General features: G+C 31.7%; 2 protein-coding genes across 3 annotated transcripts in view; one reads left to right on the top strand and one right to left on the bottom strand.

Annotated features, from left to right (window-relative positions):
• LOC130447026 (xaa-Pro aminopeptidase ApepP-like) overlaps window positions 1–19,067 on the bottom strand; it is a 127,031-nt gene that overhangs the window by 92,000 nt on the left and 15,964 nt on the right. The window lies entirely within an intron of this gene.
• On the top strand, window positions 696–10,112 carry LOC130447098 (catalase-like). 2 transcript variants are annotated; one of them, XM_056783787.1, is made up of 7 exons: window positions 696–1,000; window positions 2,319–2,590; window positions 4,212–4,385; window positions 5,370–5,584; window positions 8,136–8,438; window positions 8,770–9,073; window positions 9,886–10,112. In XM_056783787.1, exons 1-7 carry the CDS (start codon window positions 887–889, stop codon window positions 10,076–10,078), a joined length of 1,575 nt encoding a protein of 524 aa, XP_056639765.1. In that variant the 5' UTR covers window positions 696–886; the 3' UTR covers window positions 10,079–10,112. The 2 variants fall into 2 exon arrangements, with proteins under 2 accessions (XP_056639765.1, XP_056639845.1); XM_056783867.1 differs by having other exon boundaries at window positions 696–982.

A 19,067-nucleotide genomic window follows, 5' to 3' on the forward strand; every position in this document is an offset into this window, starting at 1 on the left:
TGTTAAAGCACTCATTAAAATCTAAAATGATCATAATTTTGAATGTTGATACTTGCATATGCTACAATTAAATGCTACAACTATAATGAAAAAATATTTCGATTAAATACTTTTACAAGTTCTGATTTTATTCACAATTACGGAGTAGTAACTTTTTACGGTAATTGTGAAATTTATCAGTCATATCATTCAGTTTTTCGTAATAAAGATGTCAAATTTTAATTCTTAATATCTAACCAATAACCGTCTCAACATGCAATGTTCCCTATTTTTAAATAGAAAATTATTATGTCAGTTGAAAGCAGTCATTCTTTGATGGACCACAAATTCGTCAACCATATTTATTAATTGAAACCTGGTCAAACATTCTCTCAATTTTTGAGAATTTTGGGGGAAATAACAAAAAGGAAATAATAATTACATTTCCAAAGACTAATAGGTAATATGAGTTTATATAATATAGTTGCAAGATGAATTATTCCTTCCTCAATTGATAGAGATATTCGATTTGGTGAAGTTAAAATTATGAACAACATATTTTCTCTTATTCGCTTAATAAATAAGATTTAAAAAGGGAACAGAAAATTTAAATTCCATAAACTATTATATAAAGAGGTACTGAACACATTAAAAATATCTTTTTAAAGAGGAAAGAAAGGGTTCAAGTTCACATTATATTATTTTCGTCTCATTTTTATTGTAGTATATTTTGCTTTTCTGATTATACAGGAATATCTACAAATTCGTAAATACATAGGAAAATATTAACCGCAAACAAAATATTTTCGTGGTAGTTTATTGATCTACATGTTTTTATTGTTATTTGTGTGGTCAAACTTCCTATTTGATAATTTACTTGCAATATTAAAATGCATGTAGGACCAAAATGCAAAAAGAGTTTAGTGTGTGTTTTTCGCAGAACAACATGACTTCCCGAGATCCAGCTTCGAATCAGCTACTTGAATTTTCAAGCAAACAAGGGGTAAATATATTAAATGAGGTATCTTCAATTATATGACTCAATCATCTGATGTCTGTTACTAATTAAAATAACGAAGAGATAAACATAGTTCTAATGGCGAATTCAAGAATTTTGTTTGATCTACCATAGGCGTAGATACCTCATTTTATAAATTTATTATTCTTATAAATACTTTTAAAAATATGTATATCTTATGCTCTGAAAGTATTCGTTAAAAGGTAATCGAATCATTATAAATTGGACTGCATTATACGCCGTTATTTAGACAGATGCACTTAATTGTAGTCCTACTTGAAACTTAGAAAAAAATCATTATTATACCTATAGACGAGTAAAATGTACCTGCCAGGGAGTTTGGTTTAAACAGGGTACCAGACGTGAACTGTTATTGCTCATTTTATACCACTTTTAGTATCGACCTGGGCACATAACTTTTTTATTTTCTTGAGCATTTTTTGGTTTTCACGATAGTAAAACTGAAGTTGTTTCCTCATTATTCATATACAGGGTGTTTCAAAAAAGGTGATCCCTTCTCTAGGATAATTAGAAAACCGAAAAATATTTGGGATTTGTTGAGTAAAAAATTTTCGTAGCGCATTTTTTACGATTTTGCCGCAACTACTGCCATTGAAATTTTATACGAATATGTTTTTGGAACTGATACATCCAATGATTTTATGTCTTACTCGTATAGAGGGCGCTAGTTACACGGTTTGTACCAAGTAGTATTGAACATCACTTTTTCATTAATAGTTTTATTAAGCGAAAACGGTATACAGAATCGAGTTTTATCAAGAGTACGTTTTTGGTGTAAAATTTGCAGTTACGAAAATCTTTTACTGAACAACCCCAAATTTTTTTCGATTTTCTATGTATCCTAGAAACGGGATAACCTTTTTTTGTAAACCTCCTGTATAAAATTTTATTTCAAATTTATTCCAGCTTTTCCATATTTCAAAAATGAATTTTTAGAAATGAAATCAATACGACTCCAAAATGTAATTAATTTCAAATGTGGCAATGATGTATAATTCCCATTTGGGGAAACTCCAGTTTCATTTTGTTGATATGTCATGTGTGAGCTGTATCGTTCGCACTGTTAATTTGTTCCTCAATTGTAGAAAAGGAAATCTGAATTTGAATTCGTGAATTCTGTGTTTTTAAACAAAAAAAGTAAGTACAGTGCACTAAAATCAGCCTGAGTTACTAATTTGCTTCACCATTGAGGAATGGTCGAAATGTCCTACGTAACGTCAACCATCGATAAAGAAATAAAGATCCGTATACATTTTGAACGATCACGGATTCTATCTAAAACATTAAATAATTGTTATAGACTAAACCCGAGTCAATCACAACATCTGGAGGTAATCCAGTACCAGAAAAAGATGCCAGCCTTACGGTGGGTTATCATGGACCTACTTTACTTCAAGATTGGGTGCTAATAGACGAACTCGCACATTTTAGTAGAGAAAGGATTCCAGAGAGGGTTGTACACGCAAAGGGGGCAGGAGCTTTCGGATATTTTGAGGTCACCCATGACATTACAAAATATACGGCAGCTAAAGTGTTTTCGGAAATTGGAAAAAAGACTCCTATAGCTGTAAGGTAAGTCATGGAAAACGTTATAAATTTATCCCAATAACTTTAACTTGCGTAGGTCATCCATTAATAGTTTATATAAGTAAATTTTCGTTTCTCCAAATCAACATATAAGATAGAAACTGAAAACTTAACTTTCTGTCATTGAACTGAAATATTAAAGAAATTTTTTTTCGGAATAGAAATTTAATATTGATATTCGTCAAATTCTCAATATTAATTTCACTGCATAATCTTTATAATCTTCATCATTTCTTTTCTATATTAACAACTATGTTTTAATATCTCAGGATGGAAGATTGAATTTTCAAAGAAAAAGTTACTTTATTGGAATTTAGTGTATAAATGGTATGAATTTGTCCAAGAGTGTTTTTCGAACTTAAGTGCCTTTGGAATCACCAGTTAGGAAATGAAGAGTACAATGTAAAGAAAAAATAAAATAATTAAATACTGTAAATCAGTAACAGTGGTAAGAATAATTCAGAAAAAATCAGTACACGGAAGTTAATTTGAGAAACATAACCAGTGCCTTAGAAGTGCTACGTGCAGAAAAATGCATCTACCTTGATTTTTGATAATTCACATTAAAAATGAAATGACAACATTTACAGAAAAAAAAATATATTAATAACTGGCGAGAAAATGATGCATTAAAAAAGGAGGGCTGATGTCTGCTTGTAGCCGCCCATCCCGTAACGCTTCTTTCTTGGAAAAACACCATTGTATTGCTGGAAAAGGACTGTTGATATCTATTGATTTATAGGACATCAACATAACGCCCAGCTGTCATACTGTCACATAATCTCCTTTTAACTATACACACTTAGTCCAGCGATTTTCCAAATTTCTCAAATCATCTAAAAAATAATTTTTAAGACGTTCCGAAAAACTTTGAAAACATTTTTTGATACTTGTTAAGTCAAACGGTGTTGTATGTTTCAGTCTCAAATCTGAACAATAATAATGTATGTCTTCTGTCCTTTTTACATTCACTTTGCTTCGTTGTAGAGTTTTATTTGATTTGTGGCGTACTTGAATCCTTCAAACCCTTTTCGAACTCAACATACGTAAATTGAATGTATTTTCTTTACTCTATATCATTTAAAAACATCACTTCAACCACAATAATTAACTAAAATAAGTATTATAGTTTCCACGTGGAAATGAATATGTTTTGCACAAGTAAATTATTTTCATGCCTTCTAAATTTGCCACTTGAAATCTATCATATGGTTTCTTTTCTTCGAGAATCAATAAATTTTCTTTCACTACGAAAAAATTTCACGATAAACAATGTTGGTTCAAATATTCCCATGTTGTTATTATTAAATTTCAATTTAGTTTCCAGTAAACAAACTATAGAAAATTTTTTTATATGTACAACAACGAAGCGTTTGCACAACCGAGTTCTAGCTTGGCTAGATGCTTAGCAGGCGTCATAAACGAAGCGGACTAATAATTTTTAAATAGAATGTTCAATTGAATTTCCGTTTTCGTTTGGGTAGGTGATTAATTCCTTCATCAGTAATTCTGTTTGTACTATGACCAGAATTATTTTGTATAATAACACAGAATCGCCAATAAATATTTTAAAAGACGAATTTAGTTTATAATGTATTATTTACAGATATTCTCAAGTAGCTGGGGAAATGGGTTACTCTGATACTGTGAGAGACTTTAGAGGATTCGCTATTAAATTTTACACAGAAGATGGTATATGGGATTTAGTTGGAAATAACTTTCCTGTATTTTTCGTTAAAGATGCTGCATTATTTCCTACTTTTATTCATGTATTGAAAAGGTAAAACAAATGAAAACGGTCTTTGTGTTGTTTGAAAGAAAGAGAAAATTACTATTTGAAAGTATTTATGTCGACTACCATTTTTAAAGTATGACAGCTTCCATAATAAGAGATAAGCTTTCGGACTGTACAATTTAACACAAAATTATCCTTGAAATCGAATTTTTGATTACTAACATGCCAAATAAGCTTTGATTTTAAAAATGCCAATAAAAATTAGAGATTTACTCATCTAAAATCTTAACCAGTTTACCAAAAACGGCTTCTAGGGAACTCTATGAAGCACAGCTTCGTTAACCAATGAGCAGACTTTTTACATAAAACGGAAAAACGTAGAAAAGGGGAAAATTAATAACCGCCAATCTAATGTGCTTTCAATAAAGCTCAATACTTTCAATAGATATCAATACAGATACCGCCATTTTGGATTAATTAATTCCTATGTATTCATCATTGGGAAGTGAAAATACGGTCAAAGTTTTATGTAAAAGTATATACACTGTATATAAAGAATTTTACAATATTAGAAATTACTTTCATAACTTACATTTAAAAGTAACAATCAATTAAAAGAAATTATGTAATTTCGAATGGTGTTGCGGGTTGTGGACTCAAAATAAAATTTTCCAACAGTTTTTTTTTTAAATTACAACGTTTCTATCTTTTATTTGATCTTAATCAAGCCTTTTTAAATTATTAGAAGTCAGTCAAATAGATCAAATAAAAGATCGAAACGTAATTTTAAAAAACTCTTGGACAGTTTTATTTTGAGCTTTCAACCCGCAACACCATTCTAAATTATATACTAAGAAGGACAACAAATAAAATTATGTTAAATAGATTTGCATTTAATAATCAATCACGAGTCTATTTCTAAAGTTTAAAACGATGCATCCACTTCTAGTCTGATTATTAAAAATAAAGATGTAACGTAACCCGACGTATATTTTCATTCAATAATACGAAATCATATTTTTTCCATAGAAATCCAACCACTCATATTAGACCTGATTACGATATGTTTTGGGATTTCATAACTCTTCGCGAAGAATCTATGCATTCTGTGTTAATGATGTTCGCTGATAGAGGTATTCCAGACAGTTATAGAAAGATGCACGGATACGGTGCCAATACGTTTGCTTTTGTAAATGCCCATGGGAAAGTTGTTTACTGCAAATTTCATTATCTAACGATTCAGGGTGAGTTGAAAAATGTGATAATTACTAATTTAGATATAACTCATACAGCAGTTGTTTAGAAACTTGATTTAAGTTTCTTAATTTACTATTGCAGAAAGTTAAAAGCGGCATCGATTAAACAGAAGTTTATTGAGTTTATTTCACTTTTTAAACATTTGAATAACTGAAAAAATAAAGAATAATTAGCGAAGAATTGTATGTTTATTATTTTTGTTAATACATTTTGATTTTCAGATCTCTTTTGATAGAACATTAATTGCAAAAAAACATTTCGACATATTTTACTTTTTATCAAAATATGACTTGTAATTGACAATTTCCATAATTATATTAATAAATAAATCACCTACATCATGAATATTAAAATAAAAAAAGAGATATGTTTTAACCAAAGAAATAATGTTTCGATATTTGTTATATTTCAAAAATATGCAGCTGCAGATCAATTTAAATTATTCGTGGTTTCATTTAAATTAAAAAAAAAATAACTATATATTATATATTTTACTCGAATTAATAGCTTTCTTGTTCTTATGTATATTCTAAAAATTCACTTTTAATTATATTTGATTTAATTTCAAAAAATTTTGAATTTAATTTTTGTTATTTCTTGGTTTGTTAAGGCTGTTATATTTTTTATCGTATTGATGAGGTTTCAATCTATTATCTAAATACTGAGATATCTGTCCTATGTAAATAGCGTCACAATCATTACAAGGTACTTCTATAGTTTTTGGATTTTGTCGATAGTTGTCCTTGTATATATGCTAAATAAAAATGTTTTATATTCTGATATTTAGTTTTTGTTTTCTATCTTAATTGATTATAAAATCTTTTCTTGAATATTTTACTTATCATTTTATTGGGATAATTATTTTCTTTCAAAGCAGTTTTTGCTTTTTGGCTAATAGCTAAGCATCTAAAGATATTTTAGTAGGATAGCTTTATCAGTCAAACCGATCTTTTTTGTGACATGAATTGACGTTTAAAGATCTTGAGGACCAAGTTTGTTTTGTTTTGTTCTTTTTTTATCGTATTATTAATTTATTATTAGTTATTATTTTGCTCGATTTCGATTGTTTTTTATGATATGATGACAATTGAATTTTTGATTTATTTTTTCAATTTCATTTGTTGGTAAAGCATAATGCAATCATCTACATAATGGAAAATGGATGATTAAGACAGTTTTTTCAAGATGTTCCATTATTAATTGATATATACATATGCTCTCATAGCATAACAATCAATTTATTTGTATATTTTAGTATGAAATTTGAAGTATGTTGTTGTTAAGGGTTAGTTCTGTAGCTTTTCTAAATTCTGATTAAGATATGTCTGTGATTTCTTAAATTTTTTCCTATTTTCTTGTTAATTTAATTTCTACAATTTTGAAAAAACTATTTATATATGAAAAAAGTACGTAATATCTTGATATAGGCCAAAATAGTTCAAAACGTTCATTTTTACCTGTTTTTGAAAACCAATTTTCTATCAAAAGAGACCTAAACTCGTATGATTTAATATATGTAATTTTTACGAAGAATTATTCAAAATTGGTATGTACAAGAAAACACATCGTCTATTCTTGTAATATCTTACCTAGAAAGGTTAAAGAAGACTTTATAGTCGGCGGTTGTAAAAACACTTTAGTTCCAATCCAACGTAATATAAGCGATTGCGTAATATATAAACCAATCATAGACTACTGCAAAATACTATGAGGAGGGTCGACCCATTATCTTTATGGACAAAACGTTTAACCATTCTTCACACATTAATAATAAAGCTCGGTGTGATATCAGTATCTGTGGCTACGAAAGCTACTAACGAGGCAGCAACGATTAGTCATATTCTACGCAGAAAGAAAAAATAGATTCATACCAAATGCTTCTATCACTTTGAAGAAAGTCGTATAATTTCCATGACGACATGAGTTTCAACAACTACATACATACTCTAAAATGTGAATTCAATGCTATTAAATTGGAACTAGCAATAGATGTATCAATAAATTTATTTATTATTGATCCGGATAAGGATGACATTTACGATTATATTAATTTAGTAAATTCTTAGATTGAAAGCAGGGAGCAATGTATAGAAATCAAACGCACCCTTCAAACATAATCTTGCCACCCTAGTACTACATTTGATTATTCGGTGATAATATTCCCACTTACCTGTGCTATCAAATTATCCCATGATAAAGACACATATTTCCTATCGAAAATAAGCAAAATATATTTCATTCGGCACAGAGACTCGAAATACACTCCACTATTTATGGTACTAGAGGTTTTATTTCATTGCTTTACCAATACACTGCATTTAACCTTACGTTTAAATGTTTTAACAAGATAAACAATACTGATTTTACGTTTTGATGCACGTCCAACAAGTCCACATTCACCATAATTGTTTATAATTGACTAGCAATCATTACTAATATCAATTATGATTTGTATAAGACTTATATCGTTTTTATTATTTATATATAATTTTCGAATTAAAGTTTGATGGACTACATGACAAAAAAATAAACTTTCAGGTATCGGCTACCTAAAATCAGATAAAGCTGAAAAGTTAGCTGGATCAGATCCTGATTATCTCATAAGAGACCTTTATAATGCTATAGAAAGTGGAAAATATCCTTCCTGGAATATGTATGTTCAAATTATGACCGTAGAACAGGCCGCTAAAAGCACTTATGATCCATTCGATGATTCCAAGGTATGGCTGCATGCAGATTATCCTCTAATTCCAGTTGGAAGGTTCGTTTTGAACAAGAACCCTACAAATTATTTTGCTGAGGTAGAGCAGATCGCTTTCGATGTATCACATTTGATTCCAGGTAAAATTTTAAATTATAAATAGTCAGTAGTTTTACTAATAAATAGATAATAAATCAAAGTTATTATTAAAGTAAATAAATTTTGGATTGTTCTTCACAATCTACCTTCAAATAAATGTACATAACCACCAACATTATCTTGACCTCGCCTAATCATTCCTATAACTTTGCCGCAAAGTTTCTTAACATCCTCTATATTGCTCTATAGAATGTTAGATTGAGAACATTGAACTCATTGAATTAAACAATATTTATTATATCCAAACAAATGCCATTAACGTGGATTAACGTTTAGCTTACAAGTATTTAATTTCCTTTCAATATTGTTTAGGTATTGAACCATCTCCCGATAGAATGCTTCAAGGTCGGTTGTTTAATTATGGTGATACCCATCGGTACCGTTTAGGGGTAAATAATACCCAGCTACCAGTTAACAGCCCATTCAAGGTGAATAACTATCAACGCGATGGTAGAAATTCACTTCAAAGTCAAAGCGGAGCACCCGTATATCATCCAAATAGTTTTAAGGGACCTGAAGAAGATAAGAGAGCGAAGGCTTTGTCTCCTATTTGGCCATTAGTCGGGGATGCTCAACGACTCGACAATGGAAATGATGACAACTATACGCAACCACGGTAAGCGATATTATTTGAACTTGAAACCAAAGTAACAACCTTCTAATAAAATATGATTTATTTAAATTTCCTATTATGTAAATCCTTCAACCAATTAATTAAAAGTGACGACAGAGCATTACAAGGAGTGTAAATTTGTCCAGGAGTTCGAATACCTGGGAGTGACAGTTACAAACGAAGGAGATGAAACTAGGAAAACCAACAAAATACAGGCAAGAGAAAACAAAACCTTTGGAACCCCTTGAGGACTACTAAGATCAAAAGATATTTCAAGAGCCGCTAAGTTACGTATTTATAATACATACAACCAAGGGTACTGTATGGCAGCAATGAGAGCGAAAACAAAATAATACGAGAAGAACGAACGCAGAGATCAAAGTACTGTATGGTCAAGCTGAAATGCCAGAGCAAAAAACTCTGTTAGATGGGGCATATAACCAGAAATGGAGATAGTTGGATGAAAAGATATTTATTTAGGAGAGAAGGAGCGAAACGGAAAAGAAGGCGTCCACGGGCAAAATGGATAGAGGTACGCAAAGAAGATTTAGAAAGAATAAGTATAGAGAACTGTCGTAAGGCAACCATGAACAAAAATAAATGGAGGAATATAGGTTGAGTTGTTTTATACATCCCATATTTTGGTGAGACACCGCCTGTGAATTTTGTATCTAAAACCACTAGACTTTACTGACCGCGAAAAAATACAGAATATTCTTCTCGAGATACGTACATGTAACTTACTTGTGTTTTTAACTGATACAGACAAATAAATTTCAAAAACATTGTTCTAATAGACTGTTTCGAACTTTTAGATTACTTTATCAGAGAGTTTTGAAGCCGTTAGAGCGAGGACGACTGATTGATAACATTGTTAGCTGGTTACAATATGCTAACAGCGTTCTTCAAGAAAGAGCCATCATCAATTTTTCTAAAGTCGATGAAGATCTTGGAAGAAGAATTCGGGAAAGTCTTCACAGTAAAAGTCATGCACAAGTTGATTTGTAAATTTCGAAATTGACAATAAAAGGTGTAATCAAAAGAGAATTTCTTTTTGCATTAATCCAGTACATAAATATATTTTATCAAAGAAACATATAATGATAATACGTTTAAAAATTATATGGAGGAATTTATACAAATGGAACATTATTTATAGATATACGTAGAGGCCTATTTAAATAGCTATCATTTGAAAACAATTATGGCTGATGGACGACACACACATTTTACTTTTGTTTAATTTGCCTTACACGAAAGAAAGCAAAAAGCTAAAAGGTACAAAATATGATAAACTTTAATGTACAAAATATAATTATCATTATATCACAGTTGTATTTATTAGAATAAGATACTTCATACCATAATGAATTTTATCTTTGTGAGAGGAAAGATGCTTGAGAAGCCTACTTTGTTTCAAAGACTACTTCTGTCTAGTCTCGACTCTAATTGGACAGAATGTAATTTAACATTCTTTTTATAAAAGAATATATTTAGATTTTAATAGATTATTTTATATAATTTTATATAATTGCCCAGACCTAAAACATAATTAAAGCCCACTGTTTCTAGCGAAGCTTCAAGAAATGATATTTCTGCGAAATTTAGCAATTCGGAAACTGAAACTTACTGTAAAATATTAAAAGTATTTGGTGATGATTCTATGAGTTGCGCGCAAGGATTCCGTTGACATAGGTCAACAGTTCAAGAAGGGCAGTGAAAGCGTCGAACACAAAACGCGAGAAGGAAGACCAGACCATGAGAAAAGACACGTATGCGTAGCGTGTACGCGTCCTAATCGTCCAAGAATATCAGTTAACAGTTCGAATGCTTGCAGAAGAAATATCTAAGTATAAACCGCAAATGTTTTAGAAAGATGTTAACTCAGGATTTCGCGATGAGAAAACTATGTAAAAATTGTTCCGAAATACTCCTCAGAAGAGTCAATAGAAGGTCGTATGTCAATAGCAGAAACTGTTTGGAACCAGCAAAAAGTGATCCTACGCTATATGATCACGTACGTTGTTTACTTCGAACGAACGCATGAGCAAGCTGAAAGTGTAAACAATGCTTACTTGATAGATATCGAAAAAGGGTTAACAGAGTGCGCCTATATATCCTAAACAGTTGCACCCCCAACTGCGTGTTTATTATGAAGCAGGAAGATTCCACAGTCGTAGAAGAAACGCATTTTGAATGAATTAAGGGCATCCAAATGACATTGACGAGGGTACTGCCATTCATAGATTTTCAGAATTGCTACAACTCCTGAAAAAATCGCTGGAATCTATGTGCAACATTGTCAGATATCGTTATATATTTTTTCCATTAATATGTTGAAGTGAACACACTATTTACAGTACCACTACACAGTATTACTACAAACTTCAGAGACTTATTAACATATACATTAAAATTGCTGCAATACTTACATAACCTCCTGTGGAATGTTGTGAATGCAACTGGAATTGTTTATAAATATTAAAGTAGTGGTATAATCATATAATGTAGCCGTAGTCATCTTGGGAAGCATTTAGATGAGAGGAAGTTAATCAGGGGTTAGATACAATGAACCAGCATTAACAAAAAAAGTGGAAACTATTCGGTCAGACAACATGAACAGCATAGGGTATATTCTATAAAGTATCCAGGCTGAAACCTAATATTGGTAAGCCCAAACAAAACAGGTAGTTGCTATTGTGATACCGTTGATGCTGATGCTATTAGATTCAAACCAGTGCCAGTTTTTTTTTTCAATAACGGAAGGAACCAACTACAATAAACTTCGAAAAAACCAGATCAAAAAAACATCAATACATCAATCGCTGATGTCATTATCAGTGGGATGGTAATAGTCCCAGAGCTGGCTACATAAAACTGTACCGATAAAGTAGATGACGTTTGAGTTCGAAAATAATTGTGACGTTACCAAATGGCTGATCTGCCTGTTAGGACAGGCCGCATATGAAAATGACAGTCGAGTTTCCACGTCGAATAAATGTGCCTAAAAAACCGATGGGGTACACGCGTGAAAATGTTTTTATAGGTTTTTATAGAGTTCAAGTAAGAGCGGTAAAGCAGTGGCAGAAATGTGGCCGGTCGGAAAACCTCCGACAGAAGCGATTAATAGTGTTGGAAAACTCTTGCGAAAAAACCGATATGGTACAAGTGCCAAAATTTTTTACGTGCTTTTAGGGATCTCAACTAAGGTTTTATGATAATGGCAGAAATTTAGCCAGCCGGAAAACCTTCGGAAAAATCCAAAAAATGTCGACGTACATGTAAAACTATATATATATTCGCAGTTGTTGCATTCAAAACCTGTTTCGAAGTGGAAACTCAACTGGCATTTTCATATGCGGCCTATCCGAACAGGCAGAACAGCCATTTGGTAATGTCACAACTATTTTCTAGGGGTTTACGAACTTAAGCGTTGTATACTTTATCGGTACAGTTTTATGTAGCCAGCTCCCCGACTATAAGTGAACTTTTGCCTTAAGCCACATTTGGATATGGGATATAGCAACTTCCGGATGTATCTTCATAGTTTTGAACTCGTTGATTCCTCTGGTTTCCTGCAGATGCGGAGCACGTGCTCTTAACATTATCTACGTAACATCCTGGATATTGTTATCGAATATAAAACTTAACCAGAGATACTGTCATCAAAAACTACCTAGAAATTACGAAATATCCCCTAGCGTAGTATTCCACAGGAAAAGACGGGTCGTAAAACAAGGAGTTTTTTATTTGATAATATAATTCTACATCTAGGTGAACAATAGGCCCTGATTAAGTATGTCTGAAAGTATTTTCCATGTCTCTATGAAAAAGAATCAAGCTCGTACCACATCAACACCCTATATATTCACCTTCAAGCTTTCTTATTCAAAAAAATCATTATAATCAAATTATTGACATAGTTAAATGTATATAACAAACAAAAATGTTGACAAACTCCTAAAAATATTTATTAAAACCTCCAAATTCTTACTACTCTCCTATTCTTTAGAATTCGTCATCGTCTTACCCCTTTACTCGACTGAATACCACAAATTCCGATCTCACAGTCCCCTACTTCAACTTTCACTCAGTATCTACCCTCTCTTATGTTCTATTGGTACATATTCCTTTTAATTTTCGATAATGCGTGCATAAATTATCCAAGATAATAAAAAGATGGAGAAACCCACCTTTTTATACATACTCTTCGACTTTCTGTTATCCCGTTTCGCGTTCTGGTAAAATTCTTGTAGTTCTGTCAGTCAAAATAGAAGAATTAGTAAGATGAGTAAAAAGTTTTTTTCTACTTCCAACTCTCTATAAACAGTTGTATTATTGATAAAAGTAGTTTTTTTTTAATTTCATGGTATATATAAATATTTAGATTAACTTATATAAATGTAAATTATGTTGAAGAAATTCATTAATTAAATTGAAATTTAGATTAAACCAGTTTGTACACGCTATTAAAAATTGTTTCACAAAAAATTTGTCGTATATTTCAAACCTATTTGTATGTTTACCTTCTGTTCAAATGATAAAACAAAATAACTAGTATTATTGGTGGAGAAAATTCCTTCTTTTTGATAACGGATATTAAATAGCGATATTAATTGATGATATGTGAACACACAATCAAAATAACAGCTCTACGAACTCCTGATGTCCTGTTAAATACTGAACGTTACAAGAAACGCACTCCCACGCTGCACTTTCGACTAAATTATCATCAAAAAACAAATTTTAGTCTTTCTTCGTAAAATCCCTTCATTCATAAAACTCGATCATTAGATCAACTTCAAGACGCCAGCGCAAAAGTCGAATTACACGAACAAACAAAACGTGTGTAATAACTCCTAGTGAAAAACGTTGTATAGACTGGAAATTACAAAAAAAAAAAATAAGAAAAATCGACATAAATATTCGTTGACAACAACAAACAAAAATTTATTGTTTTATTGTTTGTTCATGAATCAGAATCATTGAATGGAACTTTTTGAAATACAACAGAGTGAAGTAAGAACAAACATTTTTTATACATTTTCTGGTATCAATTTTTATTCAATTGTGTTACGCCCTCATCTACCACATGTGTGTTAACACATGTGTAAAAATAACTTCTTTGGTTTTTCTGTTATCCTGCTTCTCATATGGATTTCATTTCCAATAAATTCACGCATGAGTTGCTCCAGACAATTGAAAATATATATATTTTATATATATAACATGGGAGGTGTGTGTATATGTGTGATATATTATACAGGATGGAATACAAATTTCACCAATGAAACAAGGGTATGTTGTGCTCTGAATAAAACTAAATTATAATTGGAGGCGATATGTAAAAACGACATTGAAATGTGTATACATATGTGGAAAAACTATACAGTATAGATTGTAATTTATTGTATATACTAATATTCTTACTTTCACTTATTGTGTTGCACTCTTATTACCCTACTAAATATGATGCTCTTTCTGTCCCTTTCTGTTTTGGTTTTTGTAATTTAATATGAAATCAGTCTTCCTATATGTATTTTGTAACATTTACTAATGAAACCATAACGTATCTATTAACTTCATAGTAATAAAACAAAGAATGACAAGAAATATTTTGATTATTTCGTATCCTAGCCATAACATTGAAAATTGATTTGTGATCATTCATATTTTACTTGCCTTTAAATGAAGTTGCAAATCCTGAATTTCAACATGCAATAAGTGTACGTACATATAATATTTAAAAAACATGAGTTTGTTTGTTTTATTTATTTGTTTGTGAGTATTCAATGTGTAAAACGACAAATTTTGAATTTTTGATTATTAGGCTTGTAGAAAGTTGAGTAGGTGTTGAAAATATCATTCAAAACATCTTTTTACATTCATTCAATTTAAACAATTTTTAATTAATAATCTGCGTTTATTCTTTTATCTAATATTTAGTTCATTTAATTAAGTCAATGAATTATTAATAAATTTAATTGTTTCGGCGAAAAGAAGGTTTTTTATACATTTTGCTTTCAAAACTAAAACAAATTCCGAAAAGACACCTTTATACAGCATGTCCTAAAACCCTTTTCAATTAAAAATAGTAGGACTAAAATTGAAACAATAAAAATTTTCTTTTTTCTTTGTTTCCTAGTCACGAAGTTAGTAGAGTAGTATTTGGAGATATTAGTAAAACCCATGACAGAAACAGTTTGAGTCGGAGCTAGGGGCCCACGACATTTCTGCAAATAGTTGACAGTTCTACAGACGTAATTACGTAATATTAATTTTGAAAAGTGAATTTGTAGGAAAAATATTTAGCCAGATTTAACACTTATTTTTAGTTGTACTTACTGTCGTAATACTTTTCAGCAGTGACGAAATTTATTATAATACTTTATATGAACAACCCAATTCTGTTATTTTATTTTAAGAGCGAATTCATTCTTATGTTTCAATTTTCAGGCTATATCCCCACCTAAAACTAAAAATCGTCGTTTTCAGAGTAAATCATCCTAAAAATTACAAAACAATTTCGAATTACAAGTAACAGGAAAACATATTTACGAAGTTATGTCAGTTGATCGAAAGAAAGAAATGAACGATGTTGCCAAAGTATTTTATAGAAGAAACATCATTGGAGATTTGCCTGTCAACTACATGCATAAAGTTTTCAAGTTATTGTTTTAGGCATTTTCTATTAATATTATTACCAACGCTGCTTATTAGAATAGCAGAAAACGTTTAGAGTATGTTATGGAGCAATCTAGCAGGTCATCAAAATATTTTCGTGTTGTCAGGAACGCATAGATAATAACATACTTTGAAAACAATTTTATAATAAATGCTAATGCATGAAATGGAAATTTCTAGTTATGATGAAGAATGTGGAATGTTTCAAGTGTCATAATCTATAATTATACAGGCTGTTTGAAATCTGCTACAATATCGCTCTCTAAAATAAATGTCTACTCGCTTGATGCAGTTTTCATAGTCTTATGGTATTTTAGGTTGACAACGTGTGTCTTCATACGCTCACACGCACACACAAGTATATATGAACGTCTTCTTACACAGCCACAATTTTCTGAACTTTATTATTAAGATATCCCTATAAGAAGACAAACGGTTCCGTGACCATCCATTCTAATGATCCTCGACTATCTATCCCCATGGGGAAACATTGCATCTAGGTAGTTACATAAGTACACCCCGAGTGGAATGAGAGGAAGCACACGTCCAAATATCTGTGGCCATTTGAATGATATTTTAAAAATTAACAACATCAGATTATGTGGTTATTACAATTACTGTTTTATTTTCTGTGGCCATTACGAGTACCTCTCTCTTTTCCAACGGGACTTACGCTTGGAATAAATCCGAAATCTATTCATTTCACCGTTGACCCAAAAGTTGCTGTATACTGTAATCCCTGTTTTAATTGATCTTCTCCATAATTTATATATATATATATATATATATATATATATATATATATATATATATATATGTATATATATATATATATATATATATATATATATATATATGTATACATATATATATATACATGTATATACGAGGCATATTTTTTAAGTAAGTACCGTTTTGCGATTCCGCCGCCGCAACCACAAGGTCGGCGTTCCGCACATGCGCGCTGCTTAGCTACTTCTCTTGTCTACGCACTGTCGCCATTATAGTCTAATGGGTGAGAGCATTTAAAGATGGCCGCAAAAATGTGCATAATGAAGAACGGAGTGAGAGATTTGTACAAATCCAAACGTTTAGGCAGTGCATTAACTTTCCTTGAGCGCTACCACATTGAAGGTGAAGATTTTTTAGACCAAAACGTGGTCGAAACATGGGTGGTCTACGTCACACCACAATCGAAACAACAATCCATGGAATGGCGACATTCATCATCACCCAAAATAGTGAAGCAAACAATTTCTGCCCGGAAAATCATGGGCACAGTTTTTTGGGACAGAAAAGGAGTATTGCTAGTGGTGTTTCGGCCTCGTAATGAGACAATCAATGCAGCGTCTTATTGTGAGACATTGAACAATCTGCGTCGTGCAATCCTGAACAAAAGACGTGGCAAGTTGAGCAAGGGTATCGTTTTGCTGCATAACAACGCCCGTCCACATGTAGCTAATGGGACCAAAGATCTCATCAAATCTTCTCAATGGGAAACTCTAGATCAACCTCCCTACAGCCCTGATCTGGCGCCCAGCGACTACCATTTGTTCCTGCACTTGAAGAAACACCTGGGCGGTCAGAGTAATACGAGAAGAAGAAAGCACAAAAATTTTGAAATTTATTTACTTTGCAACTTAATTTCCTTTTAGCTCAATACACTTTTCCCAGGAAGGCTTAATAAGTTCGATTACTTCGATTTCGATTTTAAAATAAAAATCGTCAAGCTCCTCAAAATAGCTATTAACAGCCTCCATCACCTCTTAATTGTTGGAAAATCTTTGACCACCGAGCCATTTTTTCAAGTCTGTGAATATAAAATAATCCGAGGGGGCTAAATCTGACAAGTTTAATTCATTGTGTGTGATCTGGTTGCATTGTCTTGATGAAACATTTTCTTCTTAGACGAATGTGTTCGTTTTTGATTGATTTCTTCTCTCAAACGTTGCAATAAGTTTTTCGTTTTTCAATATAGTCAATTTCCATACTACGATTACATCAGGATAATCCTATTTAAAATACTATATAAGCTAATCCTAATAAGCACATTACGAGGTAATCCCGATCATGACCAAGTGAAGTAATTCTGAACTCTATAAGGTAATCCTGATCAGGATCTTATGAGGAGATTCTCATCAGGTCCATACAGGGTAATTCTAATCAGGATCATATTAGGTCATCCTGATATGGACCATATTAGGTGAACCTGATCAGGACCTTAATGATCATCTACGTTACATCCCCATCAAGGTACTTGTCAGATTATCATGACATATTCCTTATCAGACTACGATATTACTTGATAAGGTCCTTATAGGATCCTCACAAAAAATTCTAGTCGGGTTGTTCCATGGTTATGAAACGACGCAAAAATTCGGCTTTATTTGGAAACATCTTCACGACGCTCTTTTTGTTCCATTGTAATCAAACGCGATATCCATCTTGCGCACAGCTTTCTCATGTCCAAATTCTCAGTTAATATACGATGTACCGCACTTTTTGAAATGCCTACTATATCTACTAACTCTCGCACTTTAAGTCGACAATCATCCAGTACCGATTTGTGGATTTTCTTCATTTATGGAGTCGTCACCTCTTTTGGTCGACCACTGCGATGCTGGTCTTTGCACATCGTACGACCTCGTTTAAACTCTCCTACCCAATATTTTACTGTTGATAACGAAGGAGCAGTCTCGCCCAGAGTAGAATAAAATAAAATATTCACTATTGATGGCTGTCAAACATATACTAAACAACGTATGCTGTAGAGATTGTGTACTTTCTAATACAGTGGTATTTTTCAAGCAACTACCGCCATCTCTAGGTCAGACCAAGTACTTATGGGACCATCCTCGTATGACCCTCAGACTCCTATCAGAAAACGTTTTTTATATGATCTGTTCCTATCCTTTAGCCATATTTATAGTTAGAAGTGTTCGTCATACCGTTATATCAGTTTTTCAGAAAGATTAATTGAAAATTTTTCACGTTTTAACTTTCTATTCAAGTAAATAATGATGATACTTTTTGATCCCGCCACGTAATTATTATTAGAGAAACAATTTAAGGTAATTATTCATTGACATAATAATTAGATTGGTTCCAACAATAAAATATACACACGAACTGATGCAACATTTACTTACCTAAAATGTTACTTTGGTAATTGACCCGTGGTAGTCAATTTTCATTATAAGTAATGTCTGACCTAAATGTTACAGTGTGCTAAGGAAATAGGTTAGGTTAGTGTAATAAAATGAAAATGGGTTGGCTCAAACCGCACAGTGGCGTGTTAAGAATGTGACTTAAA

Source organism: Diorhabda sublineata, chromosome 1 (assembly GCF_026230105.1).
Source record: "Diorhabda sublineata isolate icDioSubl1.1 chromosome 1, icDioSubl1.1, whole genome shotgun sequence".
In the NCBI taxonomy this organism is placed as follows: Eukaryota; Metazoa; Arthropoda; class Insecta; order Coleoptera; family Chrysomelidae; genus Diorhabda; species Diorhabda sublineata.

Excerpts from the sequence above, each read along its gene's own strand:
- LOC130447098 (XM_056783787.1), top strand. The coding sequence starts at position 887 with ATGCAAAAAGAGTTTAGTGTGTGTTTTTCGCAGAACAACATGACTTCC. Across the intron at positions 2,591-4,211 it reads AAGACTCCTATAGCTGTAAG|ATATTCTCAAGTAGCTGGGG; the intron begins GTAAGTCATGGA and ends TATTATTTACAG. Across the intron at positions 9,074-9,885 it reads GACAACTATACGCAACCACG|ATTACTTTATCAGAGAGTTT; the intron begins GTAAGCGATATT and ends TCGAACTTTTAG.